Source organism: Spodoptera frugiperda, chromosome 13 (genome assembly GCF_023101765.2).
Source record: "Spodoptera frugiperda isolate SF20-4 chromosome 13, AGI-APGP_CSIRO_Sfru_2.0, whole genome shotgun sequence".
Lineage (NCBI taxonomy): Eukaryota > Metazoa > Arthropoda > Insecta > Lepidoptera > Noctuidae > Spodoptera > Spodoptera frugiperda.
In genome coordinates, this window is record NC_064224.1 from 1,756,778 (window position 1) to 1,779,459 (window position 22,682).

The 22,682-nt window shown below is 35.7% G+C and overlaps 2 protein-coding genes across 7 annotated transcripts in view; one reads left to right on the forward strand and one right to left on the reverse strand.

Annotated features, from left to right (window-relative positions):
* Positions 1-743: 743 nt before the first annotated feature.
* On the reverse strand, positions 744-8,353 carry LOC118270338 (E3 ubiquitin-protein transferase MAEA). The gene is made up of 9 exons (XM_035585894.2): positions 8,198-8,353; positions 7,866-7,991; positions 7,350-7,505; positions 6,915-7,058; positions 5,937-6,066; positions 5,472-5,608; positions 4,273-4,411; positions 3,387-3,727; positions 744-2,381 (listed from the first exon to the last, which is right to left on the reverse strand). The coding sequence occupies exons 2-9, from the start codon at positions 7,902-7,904 to the stop codon at positions 2,283-2,285; spliced, it is 1,185 nt and encodes a 394-aa protein (XP_035441787.1). The 5' UTR covers positions 7,905-7,991; positions 8,198-8,353; the 3' UTR covers positions 744-2,282.
* Positions 8,354-8,907: 554 nt separating this feature from the next.
* LOC118270708 (C-terminal-binding protein) overlaps positions 8,908-22,682 on the forward strand; it is a 79,904-nt gene continuing 66,129 nt past the window's right edge. For 3 of the 6 annotated variants that reach the window (XM_035586460.2, XM_050698115.1, XM_050698117.1), the window contains exon 1: positions 8,909-9,165. The gene's annotated coding sequence lies outside the window, so the exon portion shown is untranslated. Of the gene's footprint in view, positions 9,166-9,355; positions 9,623-22,682 lie in introns of those variants that run through there. The other 3 variants (XM_035586462.2, XM_035586463.2, XM_050698116.1) reach the window with 3 other exon arrangements.

Sequence of the window (22,682 nt, forward strand, 5' to 3'; positions counted from 1 at the left end):
TATACAAGACAAACTAAAATCCGTTGCGTGCGATACGGGCCTGTGGGTGCGTACCTTAAGAATGCGGTCAACCGTCCGGTTAGCCGCAGGACGCGGTTGCAACTGCGGTTAACCGGGCGGCGGCTAGCCGCAACCGCAACCGGAAAGTGCGGATAGAATAACGCTGCGGTTTCATCGAACCATTTCGAAGATGGACGCTGAAGAAGTCGCAGCTATTTATTATATTTACTGACGCTATATAAGGAAATAGAGACAAAGAAAAAGGTACTGCGTTCATCCTTTCCACCAATTCTTCCCAAGCTTTTTGCCGTAAGTTTCTCTCAGAGTATTCCGTAGATTTTGTATTCCATATTGCCGGAATTTCAAAATTCATTGCGTCCGTTTTTAGCGCGTCAGTAGGTAGGTACACACGTGTCGTCAGTGGCGGGCGGTCGACTGCAAACTACTAACCGCGTAGTGGGTACAGCAACCGTCCGGCTGACCGTCCGTCGGGCCGCAGTGCTGCGAGCGACCGCAACGGTTGACCGGCAGCCGCATGACAGTCCGTATAAATACTAATTTTTCATACATTTTTTGACTGCGTTTAACCGCACTCCAGCTATCCGCATAGTGCGTACAAATTGAATTTTCCGTCAATCTATCACTCAGAGATATCTATTCGTCAGGGAAGCTAGATGCTCGTCGTGCTGTCGAAATACGAATGGCTATTTATGAAAAGCTCAGGAAAAAATAAAAATCTCACATTTTCATTATCATTTATTGCTCATGTAACAAAGTAAGTATATGGTACAATGAGACTATAATTATAATTTTACATGCTAAGTCAATATATCTAACAGTTCGCTTTGATAATCAAAGTCTATAATTTGAACAAAGCAAATCACGATATTGAGGTACAAAAAGTAGGAAACACACTAAAACTTTATAAAATGGACAGATTCATAATTACTTTTTATTTATTATTAAGCAAAAAGCAACTAAAACTGTCTTTTAACCTCTTGTATGCCAGTATATGAGACATAATAGAAAACACATTGTGTCTCGCGTAGACCAGCGCTCCCGGCATACGGTAAAATGGGGTGAATAGAAACTCAGGGGTGAATAGAAACAAATTTTTTATTAGGATTATTAGTTTGTTTTCATATTTTTGGTTTTAACAGACCATTTTTGGTTTTAATAATGAATTAATAAAAAATATTTAAATGGTGTAAACAGTTCTAAATTACGTGAAAACACAACAAAATGTTCCTATTCACCCCCGATTTGTTTCTATTCACCCCGTTTTACGGTACCATGGGTTAATAATGACTTAGTAAAAACGTGCTCAAGGTTCAAGAATACTCGTGTAAAGTGTTGAAATAAAATGGCACTGCGTGTTATCAAAATCGATATTTACAATAATTTGCTTTGACACAAGATAATTAAGCAACCATAATTTTAAATCTAAGTCTTTACATACTATATACGACTATATTGGTTGAATATTTTAAAAGTCGAAACTACATATTTCTTTATCTTTAATAACTATTGGGATTTAAAATTTTTAATGTTTGATATTATGAACACTGACGGATCATATTAAATTTCTATTATTTATTAATACCCTTATTGCATGTTACTACAAAACTACAATAAGAGATTCGATAGGCCTTTTACATTTTATAGTCAATACAAAATTTGTAAAAGTTTTCAGGTAAGTTAATGAATGTTGGTACTAAAACATCCCAATTATAAGAATATAGGTGTGTGCAATAGAGAGAACAAGATAAGAAATCATTTTTAGACATAAATAAAATAATTGTAATATGCATTGATTGTTTGCAAATATGTATGTTGGGTAACAACCTGTATTTAAAAATTACTATTATATTTACTATCTGTTTTAAATTAATAGCAAAATAATACTAAACAGACACATTATAAGAAGCGTAGTATGGTATACTTTCATATATTTTTGTACATGAATCCAACCTCATTATGTTAAATGAAATCGGGAGATAAAAATTTTCCTCAATTTTTTTAAATTAACATCAATCAGTATATTCCTTTTCCAATATTTCTAAATGTCTTTTCATAAAATTTAATCCAAATCCTATGAGTATTTAAATTTTTAATTAAAATTAAAAAAGACCTTATTAATAAAACGATAAACGCTACCAATAGAATTGAGACATATAATGTTCACTTTAGAATGAGTACAAGTATCTGATCGTGATAAATGCGGGTAGGTACGATACATGAAGGTGTATGTACATTGTACAATATTTATGTGGATGATATCTTTACATTACATACACTTTCTCGACGCGTTTCATACAGAACACCTCTTTGGTCTTCGGGCAGATGATGGATCCGTGTTCTTTCATCATTTCTTTTAGAGCCTGGAAAAAAGGTAATATTGTATTACTGAGAGGTTTATTGTGGTAGCTTTTAGTTTATAGTAGCTTAGAAAGTTTCCCCAGAGTAGGTGCCAATTTCGTAAAGTAAATTTATTTTTGTAAATTAAAACAAGACACTTTTACACGTCAATTTCTAAAATAACTAGAACTGGCTGTTTATATAGTATAAGATTTTGTTGTTACAAAATGGAGAATTTACTAATTGTCAAACTATTGGAATCAGAGACTTAGTTACATATACATGTTAAGTACTATCTTGTGAGCGCTAAAACCGTCATCTTATACAATGTGATAGGGGCGAGACTTCTAACCCGTTAAGGCTGAATTCTACATCAAATTTTATCGACAAAAGTCGGAGGTCGAAGTGGTCGAATCCCCTCCCCTAAAAGTTATGGCTATTTTAATATTTTTTTTACTTTTTTTGATATCAAAGGTTGTATGCGTCGTAGAAACAAAAAAAAACGACAAACGGTAGCTAATAACCTTGGCTAACTAATTCATTACTTTTTTCATAAGTTTGATAATGTTTTGGTGAGAAAAAAAATCATTTGTGAATTATTTTGACCGAAAAAATCACTATTTTTCAATATTTTCAATTAGGGGTTCAACCCCCCATATTATTTATTTTGTCGATAAAATTAGATGTAGTACTCAGCCTTAACGGGTTAGAAGTCCCACGCCTATCACATTGTATATAAAAATCAATTGCTGTTCGTTAGTCTCACTAAAACTCGAAAAGAGCTGAACCGATTTCACAAATTTTGGTCTTGAATTATTTGTAGAAGTCCAAGGAAGGTTTAAAAGATGAGAAAATAATATTTGAGGCGGTACGAAGTTTGCCGGGTCAGCTAGTTATACATATAACCTTATTATGATAAAAAGATTAGCATTTTTATTTCAGTTACTTTAACTCAGGTTAACTCTATCACGTAATGTAAAACAAAAAATGTAAATAAATAATAATAATATAGAAACAATGAAACATACCTTCTCCCCATAAACCTGCCCATTAGGCAACACCATAGGATGATTATGTTCATTGAGCGGCGCCCGGGAGATGCGACAGAGCAACCTTGAATGCGAGACATGCGCGTGCGGCAGCGCGGCGGCCAGCACGTTGAGGGGCGGCTGGCAGGCGGGGCAGGCCGACACGCGCGTGGCGTCGCTGTAGCACTGCGGCGTGTTCAGCGCCGCCAGCCCCAGCTGCAGCGCCACGGGCAGCGCCGGCAGCCGCGCCGGGTGCAGCAGCCGCGAGTGCTCCCAGCGGAACTGCTTCACGAGCGCCTCCCAGCGCCCCGGCTGCAGCAGCGTGCGGTACGGTTCTACTTCTGTCAATTAATAAATATTTTTATTTATTTATTTATACTTTATTGCACACATATATAAAACATATTTACATTGTAGTTAATAGTAATTAAAGTACAATGGGCGGTATTATCACACACGGCGATTTCTTCCAGACAACAGACAACAATATGATACTTTAATGATATGAATGATATTACAAAAAGTACTTAATTAATACTTATTACAATTAAGACCTCTGAGTTTGTTTCGGCATTTCTTCTCAGAGTAGTCCAATAGGAAATGCCGGCCTCATCTAGTTATTTAAGAGATTGACGTGTAAAAGAGTTACATTGTAACCTATTTGCAAAATAAATATCATTTATTTATTTATAAGATGTGTTTCATTAATCATTTACCTTCTTTTTCCCGAACCTATAGTTTTTGATATTATAAAATTAATTTGTCAGACTAAAGAAACAAACATTTTAAAGTACAAATGTATTAGGAAATAATAAAAGACACAAAACAATGTTAAAACTAAAAATAGTCCGAATATTCTTATAACTAGATTAGATAAAGACCATACCTGTATCCTTAGGGAAGGCGAGCATGCCCATGCAGTGCTGTATGTCCTTGAGTTGATCCTCCTCGAACGTAGAGAAGTGCTTCTTCGCGTATTTCACAGCTTCCAGCCGTTTGTCCTCGCGAACCAACTCGATGAACTCCTGCAAAATACATTCCATACATTTGTACATTGAAATCTATACTAATATTATAAAGCTGAAGAGTTTGTTTGTTTGTTTGTTTGAACGCGCTAATCTCCAGAACTACTGGTCCGATTTGAATAAATCTTTTTGTGTTGGGTAGTGCATTTATCGAGGAAGGCTATAGGCTATAAAACATCACGCTATGCCCAATAGGAGCCAAGCAGAGCGGGTGAAACCGCGCGGAAGTAGCTAGTAAATTATATTAGGATGTCTTACACAGGCTATGAACATGAAAATGAATTGTCGTGATCGCTTTTATTTATCTAAAAATATTTAAATAAAAGTAAAGAAATAAATTTTATAATATGAAAATAATGTGTTTTATTGCAAAATCATGAAACCAATTTTCTAGTTTATATCGTTAATATCTTCTAGCGAAATTGCAATGTTGCTTATGGCTATGATGGTCCCTAGCACGACTTGAAACTAGTCGGGTTACTACGGACAAATACATGCAAAGATAACCTTTTTACTTCTTACAATATAGCATCAAAATAACAGCAAATGAAAATACTAATGATTACTAGCGACCCGCCCCAGCTTCGCATGGGTGCAATGGTGATATATTATGCCTGTATTATACATATAAAACTTCCTCTTGAATCACAAAAAACCGCATCAAAATCCGTTGCGTTATTTTAAAGATATTAGCATACAGACAAACAGACAAAAATAGCGACTTTGTTTTATAAGTACTATGTAGTGACAATAAATGTATGTTTGACTGCCTCCTTGGTCGAGCGGTCGCTAAGTGCCACTGCCGGACAAGGAGTATCGGGTTCGATTCCTGAGTCGGGCAAAGTATTACTGGGCTTTATTCGGGTTTTCTAAAATGTCTCAGTAGTAGTACCGAGTCTGGAATAGTGCCCAGTATATTTCAATAGGCTCACTCCCTATTACAAGTAACAAGTGGGTATACATTGTATAGCGGCATTACATGCAGTAACGTGCACCTCTGCCTACCCCTTCGGGGATATAAGGCGTGACGTTGCATGCAATAAATTGTTGTATAATATACCTGTATCCGTATTTTGAACTCCATGGTGGAGTTGAGCTTCCTGAGCTTGGACTTGTTGTCGGCGCACCACTGCAGGCAGCGCGCCGTGCGCTGCGAGTTCAGCTCCGCCTCCACTTCTGCAGCCACCGTGTAGATATCTGCAATGGGGACAGTGTTTACTCGTCGTAATAAATGTGTCAAATATTTCATACATAGGTATTCACATTATGTGAAAAAGAGTACCATAAAACGGAGTAAATAGAATTCCAGAAAGCCTACTATCGATACATCGCAAACTCGATACAGCTACTTTGCGGCGGCGCATCTTCATAGCACATCTCACTCGCACAGCTACATTGCTTAGTATCAGTGGAAACGGTCACACAGCTTAGCTATTACATCTTCGTAGCATAGCTACATAGCACATCTCTGGTGGAAAAGCACTCTAAGTAACTTGGTATTAAAGTACAATTTGAAGTGACTTACCAACATTAGTTAGTTCCCGCAGTCCCCGGGCGTCTGCTAGCTTGTTGGCCGAGTCGTAGTACCCGTTGCGCAGGAAGTACTCGACAAGCATTCTGTCCAGCCGCACCTTGCGCCACTGGTTCAGGCCCGTCTGTGATGGATGTATATTTATTTATTAGAGGCTTCATACACAAAATTATGTACAACATAGGTTAAGCTTAATGTCATGTTCTTTTTTCCTTTTGATGGGTCGTTTGGCCGCTATCTCGCCTGATGGTAAGTGATGATGCGGCCTACGATGGAGCACGTCTGCCCTATTAAACAACCTATTCACTTAGGCTTTGAAGACACCCAGGTTATACTAATCGGGGAACACAGACTCCGGCAATTCTGTTCAGCCAAACCTTTGTATATTTGAATGATATGATTTTGACTTTGTATACTTAACTAAAATAATGTATATGACATTAATACAGGATTATACATATACTAGTAATGTATATGACATTATGTTAGTGTAAAGGGCATTTATTTCAATACAATTAAATTATTGTGCTACATGGTATATTGTTTGTCCATATGCCTCCTGAATGACAACCCTTGCAGTTTATTGAAATTTAACTGTCTCCCATTATTGTTGTAATAAATTTAGTCTTCAATTAAGCCATCACTATTAATATGGCATGGCAAAACTCCCTAATTTTCTCTGCTAGTTTTTTCGTATTTTACAAGAATAATGGCATTTTACCCCGAGGTGGTATAGCTGTTATTACATTTATTCACATTTCCTATCATTATAAATTTTCATGATTTTATTGTAAAAATATTTAATTATACTCAAAACAGAAAACATTTACAAAAACAACTAACCATTCCCATACAGCTATGCCAGTTTTGCCTATACATATTGCTGTGTAGTACAATGTGGTATTTTTAAGTGGAAAAAATACCACATGTACAGTGTGGTGTTTTTCTATATCTCACCATCTAACAACATACCTTAACTTGTGGAGTGCTGGGCTCGGAGAGTGCAGCCGCTTGTTCCTTCAAGTGTTCCAGCCTCTTCTTGCACACGTAGGCGGCTTGCACCTCCTCCGCAATGGCTTCAGATGCCTTACGCTTCATTGTCGTCAGTTTCTCAACCTACATTCAAAATCATTAGTAAATTCGTTTTACAAGTTGCAGTAGAACATGGTATCGGCCAGGCTATAAGCTTTATTGCTACCAATAATAGCACAAAATACTCTGTGAAACTGTTTACAGAGAATCATTGTTAATATTTATATATTACTACTTAATACTTGAATGGTCTAAAAATAAAGTTGAGCCTACCTTTAATTTAAGAGCATAAACTAACTGTTGTTTCCCATATTTTTAAGATTGTCTGTATGTATCTTAGTTGGTAAGCCTTAATAAATAATTTACACATCTTACCATTCCACCAAGCAGAGAGTCAATCTCTCCGGAAGTAACTCCTTGCTTTTTCGTAGCATTGTCCACTTCGGTGGCCACGGTCCCCACATGACGGGCCTCCACATCAAACACACGTTGGGCATTACGATAACGTTTGTTGAACACTTCGTAGGGTACCTAAAATAGGAAATTATTATAATGGTATTTATTTGTACTTATTTAAAAGAACAACATATCATCATTTTCCAACCTTATAAACATTGTAATAATTATCTGCAGCAACTTAAAGTTAATTTCACGATTTAAATGACAAATTAAATAGATTTGGTTTGCTAATGTGTACTTAGTAGGCCACAAGAGTTATCTTGGTCAAAGGGTCAGTCACTTCATTCAAATCGAATGTTATCAGTCGAATTATAAAATAACCAACGTGTGTAAACTAAACTATTTTTAATTACAATGTTTATAATAGCCATATTGGGATCTTCAATGCAAACAACGATAAAGTATCATGGCTAACTCTAGGGCTAAATTTACCTTCAACGTCGAGTGTTCCAAAGACCTTATTTCGTTCATTTTTCGTTCGTTTAAGATAAAATCCTTTTATTTTATCCTCTTCAATACGCCCACAAAGTCTTGGATTACAAGAAGCCTCGTGAGAACCTGAGAAATGAAAACAAAACTCAGCTGATTGATCAATGGATTACAATGCAAAACATACGTAGCTATGAATTTCAACAAAATATCCAAATTTAGTTAAACTTTTAAACGAAATAAAAGTCCACATGCTTGAAATGACTACAGTATTATTTAATCACATTATCAGTTACTGTAATTTCACAACGATAAGTCCAAAAAATATACGAAACCTTTTTACGACGAACACGTATTTGTAAAAGCTAAAGAGACAAGTACAAAATGCCACAATGCCAGAAAGAAACATTTGTTTTGTCTTTGTGAGAGTGAGACAAAACTACTCGTTTTGAAACTTGATACCCAAATAAAAAAATATGCCTCTATGGTGCGTTTTCGATGAGTTCATTAACTTTATAAAAATAGTTAAGAATAACTTGAGAAAATACTTTTGTTTTAAATTTTGTTTGCCTATTTCTATGAAAGTAGTGATAATCAATGTGCATTTATTAGTTGATAAAAAGTATTTAATAATTTTTATAATTTAAGTATTCGAACAGATTTCTACCACAGATTATAACGCATGAACCATAGAGTTCCAATGACTGATATTGTATTCCTTTTTTACAAAAAAATATATTTGTATGGAAAACTTTACGCCAACATTCATAGGCATACTGAGAAAAATAATAAACACATTTCCGTAATAAAACGAAATAATAATTATTATTATAGAAATATTGTTACGTAAATTCAAGATTTCTCTGTAGTTTAATACAATACATTTACATATAAAAGTAAGCAAAGTATACAAAAGAAATAAATAATTAATAAAGAAATTATTTTAAAAATCTTCGTCACCAGATCGATTATAAATCGATTAATTTTTTCATCTGGCTATGACCATAGACAAAACTTTAGTCCATGCGTTTTCGGCGCGTCAGCGCGTCACTTTCATTACGCAAATCCGCCATTTTGTATGTAGCTGGCGGTGCTTCACGGTATACTTTCTCGGTTCAGTGATTAGATCCACGAAAAACTGGGAAACTTAGTTCAAATTGACTTTGTAAACTGACTGTGAATATAACTAACAATTTTGTGAAGTAATATAACTTTAACTTCTTGTGCTTTCGTGATTTGTGTGTGTCCTATAATTGGAGCGCGTGGCTGGTGACTCTTTGTTGTTGGAATCGGCTTATTTACGGTGAGTTTCTTGATATTTACTAATAACAAAGTAGTTTCAGTGTTTTAGAAGTGCCTCGAGAAGGTTTTAGTGATATAAAATGCAATGTGAGAGCGGTATTATCAAGAATGTGTTAGCGTCATTGATGCGGTTCTAGCGGCGCGGTGATTGCTTTGCTGTGGCGGTGGCTGGCGGCCGACGACATTATTCTCGCGGCGACGCCGACGCGTCACCTCTTGATCGCGTGAGAAAACGTGTTACTGGTGAATTGGATTTTCTAGAAATCTCCATAAACCTTCCCTAAATTCGGCGAAAATAGTTTTGAGTCAAGTTTTTAAGTTTTTGAAAAGTTCTCAACATGTGCTCATAACGGTTATGACCCTAATTTAGTAAAATTGTGGGAGGTGCGTTCAAACGAGTTATCGAATCTGAATATTAGACGTGTATTTATGGATTTGTGATAACGCGGCATTATCAGGTGAGAACATAGAAATCTTTAAAATACCATAATGATAGTACCTAGAACAAAAACCAATGAAATTAATTCACTACCGAATTGCGACACCTGTTTGTGCTTTTATAAAAGAAGAATAAAGAATAATAAATAATTTACTTTTCAAACACATTGTAACATGTAAATACGTAATTTATTTTCATTGTCTTCGAATAAAATTGCCGCCGACTTGGCAATTGATATAAAAAAGTGATATTGATGAACTGTCTAAAGATTAAATTGTCCAACGATAAGAAATGTACTCTTATCCAAGTTATCTCAATGAAGTTGCAATTATTTTGTCGATTTTAATTTGCCTAATTACTTTTTATTTGTTTTTGTAGATGAGGCCTTACATTTATTTTTATTACTACCAGACGCAACTACGTATTATTTCGTAATCGTTTGGGATGCGTAAATACTTAGATAAATCATTTTATTATAACCTTCTCACTTATTTTCTGAATGAAAATGTAATAGCGGCAAAAAGTGATTGAGATTCGTTCGTTAAAACATCATGCAGCAACAATAATTTCGAGTTTGAGTAGACCTTTAAAAAATTAGGAGCAGTTATCTACTACCTTAATGCCACCATAAGTTACTGGCGGCAAACTTAATTAGCATTCCAAAAAAATTAAATACCACCAGTCAATAAAATGTGTCACAAAGAATTCGCCAACGGTAAATGTAAATTGGTAATCTTTAAAGTTCGTGGTGTTTATTGTAATGCGCATTTCTTCAGGATTTGGGCTTGTAGTTTCTGGGCTTGCTTGATGTGAACTCACGAATCTTAACTCAAATGACCATAGAATATAAGCATTCAATGCGTTTTGGTTAATTCGGTGTAAATAATATTCGAAATCTATCATGCAAGTTCTTGAAATGACCTAAGAATATATACTTGTATTAATTTCATGTTTATCTTAAAAGTCGCATTTTGCCATAAAAAGTTTTGAACTAACAAACATAACAAGTAAAATTCTATTGTAAAAACAATTTAGAGAATTTGACGAAGTTTTCCTAATAACCACGCACTCACGATTAAACGAGTAAATTGTGAATTAAAGTAATACAATAGGCCGCTGGTTTTACCATTGTAACCACACGACATTGTTCAAACCCTTACAAAAAATGAAATCAGTACGAAACTCTACCTACACAAAACAGTTTCTAACCAAAACTTTGTTAGGTGGAAAGTTTCAATGAATTTCATTAGAAACTTTCCACCTTTTATTATTTACCTATTTAGCTTTTTCATTTGTTCAGTTTTGCTCTTGTTTGAATTCTTTGCAACTTTTCATTAATTTGTTTGTACGTTCGTTGTAGTCTTTTTTTAATAAAAGTAGGTACGCCAAATTGTAACTGGAGTTTGTTTCATAAGCTCGACTTTTCATAATTTTTCGACGAAGTTTTTCGTCGATTTATCGCTATTTCGTTTTCAGCAAAAAAGTTTTATTGCTGTTTCCAATAAATGTTTGGCTTTGCCGACGGCGGCTGACGTAAACGTTCGTCAGTAATCTTTAAAACTTATCTTTATGCCGTAGTATTTCTTACAGTTCGAAATAACAAATATGTAAACTGTCTTCGAACACTTTGATGAGAGAAAATAGGAAGTTTCCTCACAGTTTCATGATATCGTTAAGTATTCTTGGCGTATACCAAACTCGGTCCATTTCGAAGTTCGACAACTTCACCAATCGTAGTTCCCCGTATTCATTAACAGCCCGGAGTGCCACGGACGTATATTACGTTACGTTGCAATCCAGAATAAACGTATCGCGCTCCCAGCGACGAATTCCCAAAAATGACACATCTATATTCGACCCGACCACTCGTATACCTAAATGAATAATGTGCGCCGTCTAGAACGTTGGCTCTGGTTACCCATACATATTCACGTACATAACGCTCTTAGCAACTGAATTTATGTACTTTGTACGAGACACGCAATTCGAAATAAAAGCAGCATTTGTCAAACCCTCCACTGAATCCGTACAAGTCCTCCGCTGAACGGCCTTATAAAGTGCTCCATGAATTTCCTGCAAAAGAATGACACGCAAATTAAGATAGCTACTTACATACATAGATATTCTGTTATGTGCGGTTGTTGAACCACACGTAAGCATAATGTCGTTAGTTTGAACCGACACGTCTAGCGAGGTACTTAGATATCGCATAGCACCTTATAACTAGTTATAGATACACATAATAATACATATGTACCGTGGCGTAAACAAAGAGGACGTGTAGTGTAGCGCATCGGTTCGCCTCGACCTATCTTTACACGCTATGTCAAGAAGTAACTAGGTATAGTCTAGCCTTATATCTAACTAGCTAGTGCAGATAACGATAGAGTAACTCCGCTTCGCTTGCCTTCGAGACTAGGGTTGGCAATTACTTACTTAGGTACATGGAGAGTTTATTTTATAAGAAAACTTAACGTGTCGTATTCTCTTTTATACGCAATTGAATAATTTACTTATGATAATTCGAAACTTGACTAATGATGAATGACAAATGCATCATAAAAAGTTTCCTAATTACTCGGAACATTCCATTTTAGATAACACCGTAATGACGTCTACAATCTATATTGTAACGCTCGCATCACACGCTCTTTCGCGCGTGCCCATCCTACCGTTACACTAGACTTTTCCCACTCATTTTTCAACGTCCGTATATTATAAATCGTTTATATGACATCCATGGAGCTCGCTTAGATACTTCTCGGTAAATAGACGGACGGACAGACCACATCCGTTAGTGCCGGTGTGATCGTGCACGTGTGTGTACGGCTCACACACATACGAGCTGCTCGACCGGCCTGGCGGGTTGTCGATCGGCAATCGATTGCGCGTTCCTTTTAAATACTCGCCTACAATCATCGCCACGATTTTATTTAGCTTTGTTTTCTCGCTCGAGGCCGTGGAAAGGTGTCTTCGTCGTATAACGTGTTTTTTTTATTTCCATGTATCGTCTTTATATTGCGGTTGGTAACTTTTATTGTTTCGATAGCGTTGGTACGGTTATTACTATTCTATATTTGGTAATTGTTTTATTAGAATCGTAAAACACCCCGAATTTATATTATCAGAGTACACGTAATACACGTATTTTTATTAGATAATAGTTGGCATCAGCTAGTCTCTAATAAACATGAGAACCGGTGAAAACTAGACAAGCTTTTCTGATAATTCTTTCCTGTTACTAGTTGAAGTAATACCTATTCTCATGTGTTTATTATTCGCGTTTGTTTAAGCATGCTAATCAGTATGACGTACATTATGCTCTGACATTCGCACAAGAACAATTTTTATTTTACACGTTCTCGTATTTCATTCACGTATGCTTTACTATCTGCACGAACGTGCCTTCCCTCCTTTTAAAACGAACCGCCCGACAACACAAGTCACTACAATGTGTCCCGAGGGTAGATAAATCAATTTAATTTCCCTAAAAATGTACAAACGGGTGACCCAAACTGGCACACTTACACTGTGTATTGTGTTATATCCCCTCTTTATCAAATACGAGGGTTTCTATACAAGATATCAAATATCCCTTCAGCTAAAACCACACTACGTACTTTCACCGTTACTCTATACATTTTCCTCTTTTCACTATCGAGTTTGAAACTACCTAGTTAGACTGTACAATATTAAAGACAGTAAGTACAGTAGTGAGCGTGTTATTACAATGAAACTTTCCCTAACGACCTAACTTGATTGATTAGTATCGTGTATTAAAACTAACCTGTTTCCATATTTAGCGGTAATGGCGCGCCCATATTATAACAAAATTGACTTGAAAAATGTATCACCTCTCCTAAACTCTGGGAGCTTGTCACCTCAGTAATGTATGCGCATAATTATACACATGAAACTTGTAATTTTTTACAAACAAACTGTAGATGTAGACGACACCTGGGTTTTTCCAAATGCGTCTAATGTATTTAGTTTTTATTTCGAGTAATGTGTAATGTTATAATAGTTATAATGCGATACGTGAGCTCAATTACCCTTTATATTTTTATACACGACGAGTACGTGCTACAATCGGTATCTTTCTTCATACAATTCTTTCCGTTTCATTTCATTCTTTTGTCTGGAATCTGAGTCGGCTATCGGTTTTTCCGGCAGTCTTATCAAGGTCAGTTGACCCGCCTTTCAGTGTTCCTGACTTGGCTTGGGCATTCTCTTCTTTTTTGCCACTAAAGGACGGAATCGGAACAGAGGAATTGGTTCGACTTCGTATCTCTATGCAGTGATTTTCGCCTCGTGTGCGGTATTCGATGCAGTCTCAAGCGATTTTGATACTTGAGAGCGAAGACTAGTTCTCTCTCCGTCCTCAGTTAAATCAGGAGGTCATACAGCTCATAATCCATAGATGCGTCACTATTTATGCAAGATTACGCATGCAATACTGTCGCATTAGGTTTCAAGAATACAATTACGAGTAGTCTTGTTGCTATGTTATGGTTTTTTCCATTCTCTGGTTACTTGTAAATTAGCACCACGACAGCTTCTAATCTACGGTTGTGATATTAACCTTATCTGCCACACTTGACTCCTTTTTATTTAAGTCTACTAAGAACGAATGATTTAAATAGATAGTATAAATGAATGGTATGTTAGTAGTACTACAAATATTCGTCTTATCATAACTTCGGATGTTTTCTTAAACAATATTAGATAATAGAGAAACTCAATATTTCGATGGCCCTTCAATATCTCTCGGATTGTCCAATTACTTTTTATTTGAGTGCCGTCCACGAGCCTCCTTATGTATAATAGCAATAAGTAATTTTCCTTATGACACAATCGCGGCACGTGATGTTTTCTTGAATAATACACCTCTATGTTAGTCGGATAATGCACTAGTTAGTGACAAATTAAACTTGTCTTATAATAATTTCTTATCCATAAAGGCTAAGCTTTAAACTGTATTTTGAATTACCTATTTACCTTCACCTTTTCTAATTAAATCTGCTACCCAATTAAATTCTAAATCACATTAAAAGACTGAAGACTGACCTAAATTGTGATAATGGAGTACTTCAATTGAGACTAGATAGATATTAACTTCATTGAATAATTTAATTTAGGAAAAAGCCGAAGTTATTCTCCCCGCAAAAGTAATATAGTACGACCAAACCGAAGTCCGCAAGATAAATTAAAACATTCGTTCAGTAGCATTGTCAAAAACTGTATAATTTAAGTTACGTACAGTTCTATTGTACAACGGGTCGTTAATTCTGCCTCCCCATCCCTCGAAACTGGCGGGGGTGTGGATGCCCACCTCCCCATTCGTTGACCGACCTATTAAAATTGTAATTACCGACCGGCTTTGTGTGTTATTGTCGAAAAGACGTCATTTTGATTCCACAAAACGTGGATGTGCGGTAACGATGTTACAAATATTAATGAACTCATCGATATTAAAACTCACATTTCATTTTAAATCGGAGACGGATTAAATGTGCTTTAAATTCCGCACTGCATTAACTCTTAATTAAGTTTCGAGGTACAAAAACTGTCATCTATCTTCACCATTAAATTCTTAAGAAGAAAAAAAAAATGTTCTTCCAGCTCCACAAAACCGTTCCAGATTCAGCGTTGTGCCAAATGGACAAAACGTATGCCTGAAGTAGTTTTTGGCTTATCTTCAAAAACTTAGCAAATAAGAACTTCATTCATACTCGAAAACTTTACAAAAGGACGCGAACAGATAAAAAAGTTTTAATGTACACAGGAAATGGCTATAGCTTTTCAAACTAGTTAGCCGAGTAATATTAAGCTGAGATAACTATAAGCTTGTTTGTAGTCAGACACTGAGCCAACACTACCAATAACATACCAAACAGGGGATTATGTCTCTCAATGGTTAGATTAACATAAAGATATACCTAGTTCGGTATATGATATTTATCATTCGCTGCATATTTCTACGTGGCAAACGTTACCTTGACAGAATATTATATTCTCTTATTATCGGAGTATACTTAATTTCGCACACAACGTCGACAAAGCGTTGTCGAACAATAGTTAATGTGATTTTGACACAAAGGCGGGGGAGCTCGGCCGAGGGACGCTTCCCCTCTGAGGCGTCTCTCTGGCACATCCCAAGATTTGAGATATGACCTTGTCATGTCCCCTCCGATAGTAACTCACTTATCAAGGCCTCTTTATTCTTTGTGGCGTCGCTTTGATGTTATTGCGAGTACACGAGTGCCCCAAATTGAAGTCACAAATATGATATCACAGAATTTTAACTCAGTTTGATTACATTCTCGAGAAAAAATGTTTTTATTTGTACAAGTTGAATTGGAGCGTTCGAGAAAATTGAGGCGCTGTCAGTCATCTCGACGCTGGAATCCCGTCTTTAAGATAAATTGTTTGACGAAGGTACGCTGTTCTACGAAATAACGATTTACCTGTATATTACAATAATACATTAATGTGGTTTTCGAGAATGTCTTGTCTGCCGATCGACACCGATGATATTACATATTAATGCTTCTTAAACTAATTATTATTTATGGAAATATTAATATAATATGCTTGTAAATGAGAATCGTGTAGTAAATTCATATTTGTAAATTCTTTCAACAAACTAATTTTAAGTTATGAATAAATAAACTGGCGTCTCTTCGTGATTGATTTCGTCATTTCAAAATAATACGAGATTTTATGTATCTTCAAATGACATAATAATTAGAACTTGTGACGGGATATTTACCATGCTAACATGTAAATATCCCGTCACAAGTTCTAATTATAGTGTTAGTGACCATGTCAGTTTAAAAACTTATATCTTCAAATGACGTTCAAGAAAAAAAAAACAAGTCTTCGCCAACAGAATATTTTGATATTAGTTACTCGGTCGGTATACAGTATTAGCATAAAATGTATTTACAGCATGTTCTATTCGCCGCTTCTCTGGTCGTGGGCGATAGTTAAACATGTCTAAAAATAAATAATTGCGTAAATAAACTTATGAATAGATTTTTGCACGACGTTTTTCTTGGTTTGGCAAAAAATTTATTTGTTTTCATAGTTTAAAAAAATAGAAACCCTCGGTTTTTCGAAGCCTTAACTAAATTTGTTGCCAAATCAACGAATGTGATTGTTCCCAAATTGATTGCAGTCCTTCACATAAGATTTTATTATACGAGTATCCTTCTACTTTCACTAAAAATACATCTCACATTTGGCAAATTAGCATTTTTGTAAGACTTTGTCTGAAACAGACATGCAGATTTTGATCATTAGTTAGTGTTGAACAGTCTAGTAGATTCATACGATTAATGATAGGTGTACCCAACGCGATATGGACATTGAATATTATCCATTTGGACGCGATCATACCGTTGTTTATTGCAACCGAACGCGCGCCCATAACATCGGATTTATAGCTCAATTTAGAGTTCCCATACCTCACATTTTTTATGTTCTATGTAGTGTGGCTTTCTTTATCAACACCTATTATAATACTCGTAAACGAAGCGAATTTTAAACATGATTATTTATTTATTAGTAACCCGGATGAAAAGTTAAAATTCTTTGCTAAAACTAAGTCATTATGTAATCGGCAAATAAAAATGTTCCACGTGCTAATATGAAGGTCACAGTACTTTTTGTACAATATTGCGAACAGATAGCTGTTGCTATACATTTACGTCTGGGCAAATATTTAACACTAATGACGTCGCACTTTATTCCACATTTGTCTTCTTACAGTGAAAATCGAAATCGAACAGCTACTTTTCTCCTTGCTTAAGTTTATTAAGAAATGGAACGTTTAATTGTAAGAAAGCAATAATGGTCATGACCACACTTAAATTTCTACTGCGTTCACCCGCCTGCCACTTTTCTCACAGTTGGATACAAGTATACAACCATTTTCAGTCTGGCTTTATACGTGTTTTATCGTATACTCTACGTAATTAAACACAAGGTTTTATACCTCATGGTGATCATTAAAATGTATTTAATGGCGACTTGTGTAAGCTGTTTTCGCAAAGCACATTCCCTGTGTTTTTTTCGCAGTGCCTGGTTATTCGGCCGGTTAATGAAAGCCGACGAGATGGGATGGCTAATTGGATTCCGTTTTGTATCGGAAGCCAGCGGCGCGGCTGCGTTTCCGTTCCGACGGGTGTTATTCACCTTTCGCGTTCTTTGTCATGGTAATTTTTTTAGAAACAAAATGACATGCTTTACCTGGAATCAAATAGATGTTTTACGCCGCAGTTTCGTATTTTATGTCTGTATAAAGTATATTTTGACAGGCAAACCTTACCTCCGGCTTCCTTTTAACTTTTAACAATCCACAGTTTTTATTATACTTTGCGAAACAATTCTCGGATAGATACGTTCGGACGAAACCTCAGTAAAGTTTGCGTTGAATGCCGAGAGCATTCCTTGGAGTCTTTCCCTAACTTTTATTAAAACAATAAAATAACTTTCCCCAGCTACTCGTCTATAATTTATTCTCAAGCGCGTCTCACCTTTATCTGCGCCGGTATCGCCATTACCGATGCTTTATCGGCAAAAAAACGGGTATTTACAGCGAAAAACATGCCACTAGAATCGTGCGACGTCGAATTTGATCTAAGGCTTGCTGCTGAGTCATACAAGTGGCGACTGTCGGGGGTAGGGAGGTGTTTGAGAGGGGGGAGGAAACCGCTCAGCTCAGCCACCTATTGTAGTATTGTGGAGGCACGTTGTTTTTGCGGAGAGTGGTGTGTCAGCGACAGGACGTAAGCCGACGTGGCCGTGGCGAACTAGGCTTGAACGAGAACGCGACTCGTTTCAAAAGGTCTACCTAGACAATTTATGCGGTCGCGTTGTTGATGACATGCTGCAAGTGAACGATACTCCTTTATCTGTATAAACAGCTGTATAATAACATTTCAGTCTCCTAACCGAGACCATTGAATGCAATACACGATATAACACGGTGCGCCCAACGAAATAGATTTTATAATTAATAAGACTCCGTTTACAAAGACTATCTTTGAGAGCTCTTGTCTCTGTAAAAGGAAAAGAGAAAAATGTTGGAGCACGTCTAACAACGAGCGTGGAGATGTTTTTATAAACTCGGGATCCGTTCAATGTGATGTAGGAATGGAAAAAGCAGACGTTAGTTAATTAAACAACGTGGGGCGTAAATTTTATTAGTATTAAGGTGGGGAAAAGTCGTTTTGAAAGATGCAAGATGAGTCAGTTAGGAAGTTTGCTAGCGACGAACTGTAAATGGCAATTACTTAGTCCGCAAGTTGCCACGACGCGACTGGGAGCCGTTGCCGGCTGTTTGGACAATTTTTATTTTATCGTCGGCGCTAACATTTGTTTCTTTTATATTTTTCACTGTTTGTCGGTGCCGAATTACATTTTTGTTTCATTTGTTTGCGCTCTTTTTGGTCGCCACTTGTACTTATTGATCGAAGGTTTCCGGTGCTACACTTCAAGTTCTTTATAGTTGTTATTTCCCGAGAATAGGTTGAAGTCGTTATTACAATTCACGTCATTATGAGCGGTTACACTTATTAGATAGATAAAGATAACAACATAGGTATGTTACGTACTACAGTGTACCTGGACCGCTAACCAAACGTTATTATGAATTATGTTGTCAAGTGGAAATCCCTGTTGTTTATTCGTAATATTCTAGGACAAACTATTTATACAAGGCTTTAATAAATTCATATTTCACCAATTTACTAATGACCATTATTTGCAATTCTAAAACCGCCTGTTCCCAGCGGAAAACATTTGTGATTCTAACATGAAATTAGTCAGCAACATAATTGTGTATTTAATTTAGTTAGCAGTGCCGTATTTGTGTTTATACTAGCTCATATAATACAGATATAACTACGAGACCAGTATACACTGGCGATTGGTGTCATCGGGTTATCATTGTTCAAATGGAATGACTGGGAGAAAAATATACTTGGAAGCCGATATCATAATGTTCACCATTATAATACTTATCTCTTGAATGTTATATTTCGATACATATACAACAAGCGTATAGAATTAGTGATGAAATATTACAGCGTCGTAAAATCCATGCCTTTATGGTGTGGTTCTCTTGTATGTAAGGTACGCGTATTTTTTTTAAACTATACACGTGAATATGTAAATCATTTTTATTGCGTTGTAAATAAATTGAACTTGACTCTAGTTTAATGTGACTACACAATTCTCACGCTTTCAAAAGGTTTTTTTTATGAGTTGCAGACTTCAGTTCTAATTACCTAGTTGTGTTTCTGTAGGGCTGCCTTCAATGTTTGTAATTCCAAATCATCTTCTCGTTTCTTAAGCTTTGTCGATAAAATTAGTACCTAACCTAAATCACCAAATCAGACATTTTACGTTAAATTTATTCCCACAGCCCACAACGTCGTGACTCTGTCACAATTCGTTTCTCTATAAAAGATACAAAATAATTAATATTCTATTGTAGCTGTCTCGTGTATTTATGGCCCCGATAAATAAATCGTGTCTTATTCTGCTTACGTATTAGAGAGGGGCAACTTCCCCGTCTCGGGCTGACGTAAACTAAATGACATCGATTCTCAACCGGAGATTGTTTTCCAAAGTGCCCGTTTTCGTATTGTTGTAACGAAAATCACATTTTTGGTGTTACAAATTCATTAAGGGACTTCCTTCTCTTCAAAAGGCATTGGATTTCGTATTTTAATTGGATCTTGCGAACTAAAATTGTACTAGGTATAATAAATTGAGTAGCAACAGTAAACGAATGATGTTGTCACAAATAACACGTTCAATTTCCGGGTGACCTTAGCTTTATTTTGTACGCAAATGGCGATTTCTCACGTTCGGTCCTAATCTCTTTACAATCAGAATGTAGCCTAATTATTTATACAAGTTTCTGATTATAACTAAATAAGGATATTCGACATGATATGCGATGCAAAATTAGTCAAGAAATTAATTATTATGCTCGTGGCATAATTTATTGCTCATTAGCATTTTTAATGTTTCTTAGCTAACATAACAAAATAAGAACTATTTTCTATTCTAGTTGTCAGCAAAATTCGCAACTAATATTGGAAAATTAAAATGTCTAAAAGCCGATAAAACAGCTTTGCGGCGTCATCGGAAATCTTGCTAAGATGGCGTTTCTTTTATGTGGAAGATCGTGCCTCGGCGCGACAGTAAAAAGTAGCTGACTTAACCGATCCGGTTTACTAGAGTCGGCAAAAAAATCGCATGTATAGATTGCCTGTATATGAGCTGTTTGTAATTAATGATTCCATTTTAGAACGATATGCGTGTTAATAGAGCTTAACATATGCGTCTTAGAATATTTCTAATTAATGCGAGGCCACGTAGCATCGCCTCATTTGTCAAAAATCGGTTTTTAAATAATTAAAGAATCTATTTCGTACTGTATCGTCGAGCTTGATAATACGGTGATTCATAGATTGGATAGATACATATATTATTATTCCAGTCCGACTTTCTGATTAGCATAACGTCTAATTTATATCCTAAATTTATTTGCAATGCAAATAATATTCAGAACTAAATAAAAACCAGAACCGAATAAAGTAAAGCAAACGAAGTTGCGTCGAAATGCAAAAAATATGCAATTGGTTAACATCGCGCACGAATTTACAGAAAAAGAACATTCGTAGCTGTACATTTTTATCTGTGAAGTATATAAAGCTGTGTAAATTATATTAACTATGCTAATTAATCCACAGTGCTAGACTTTTTCTCGCTGACATTGACGAGAGCCACGGACGGTAATTATAAAGCCACCTGGCGCGGAGAACCAGTCGTGAGACCCGACTGAAGTAGTGGCATCCTCCGTTTGTTAAAGAATTTTACTCGTTTTATAGTCGTATAAAAATGTCGGTATTCCACGAATTGTTGCGTCAGTCTCTATTTAACTAAGTACGCGGCCATCAGCTGCTTTTACTCTAATTTAACAAAGGATATTTGTAATTTGCTGAATAACGAGCAGATTGCTGAATTTATTGTTTTAATTTTACAACGGCCAACTGTTCGCGAATGAACTAAATATTTCTTTTGTAATTAAGTTTTCGAAGAGTAATTAAAAATAAGAAATAGACCATTATTTTTTGTTATGTTTTAAACTTTATTTTTAAATTACCTACATAACTACATACTTAATTAAAAATAAATAGTCTCCTAAAGTTTTTTATAATATATGTATAAAAGTGATCTTAATACAAGTCGACAAATTCGGAAAGGTCAGGGCAACGGACAGACAGACATCGACACAGTTATTATGAAATCTTTGTGACTGAATAGCGGCATTCGGTCGCTGATTTTTAGTTATAATTAAAATGTTCAATTAAAATTGCGTCTTGTACCTGTCTATAAATAAAGTTGTATTTCGTGTTTATTAATAACTTTTTGCATTTATGACTGTGCAGGACTGAAATAAATGTTATTTATTATTTCGATTAAAGTTGACCGTTGCAGTTTTGCCTTAACGTTTTTTCATGTTTTCTTGTATTAACGAAATTTTCCAAAGGTTTCGTTAATCCATATTATTGTATGTAAAAGCGATATCGAAACAAAAATCAGCGCAAACTAGTTCACAATTTGATTACACGTCCGAACCTTTTGCGTGTCACTGGGCTACAATCCTTCCCCTCTATTTTTACAAACTCTGTACATTGTTTCTACTGAACTACACCCAAGTAATACTGTAAACCGCCTGACTCATACTCACACCGCATTTTCTCTTACACAACAAAACTTATTTTATAACTACCCGCGATAAGGATTATTACGTTAAATTTTTTACTCGTGCTGATTTGAATCGGTAGGAAACTAGCTATTATTACTTACTAGTATTGGAATTCATGAAGAAATATATGACTCATATTTTGTTCACACACGTGTATTGTGAACTTGTTAAGAAACGTTTACTTTCTTATACTAACGTAGGACTTAATGTAATGTATTTTATTCAAAGTGCGTTTTCGGTATTTTATAAAGATTGAGTGTACTACAATACAGATAGATTATCTGTATTC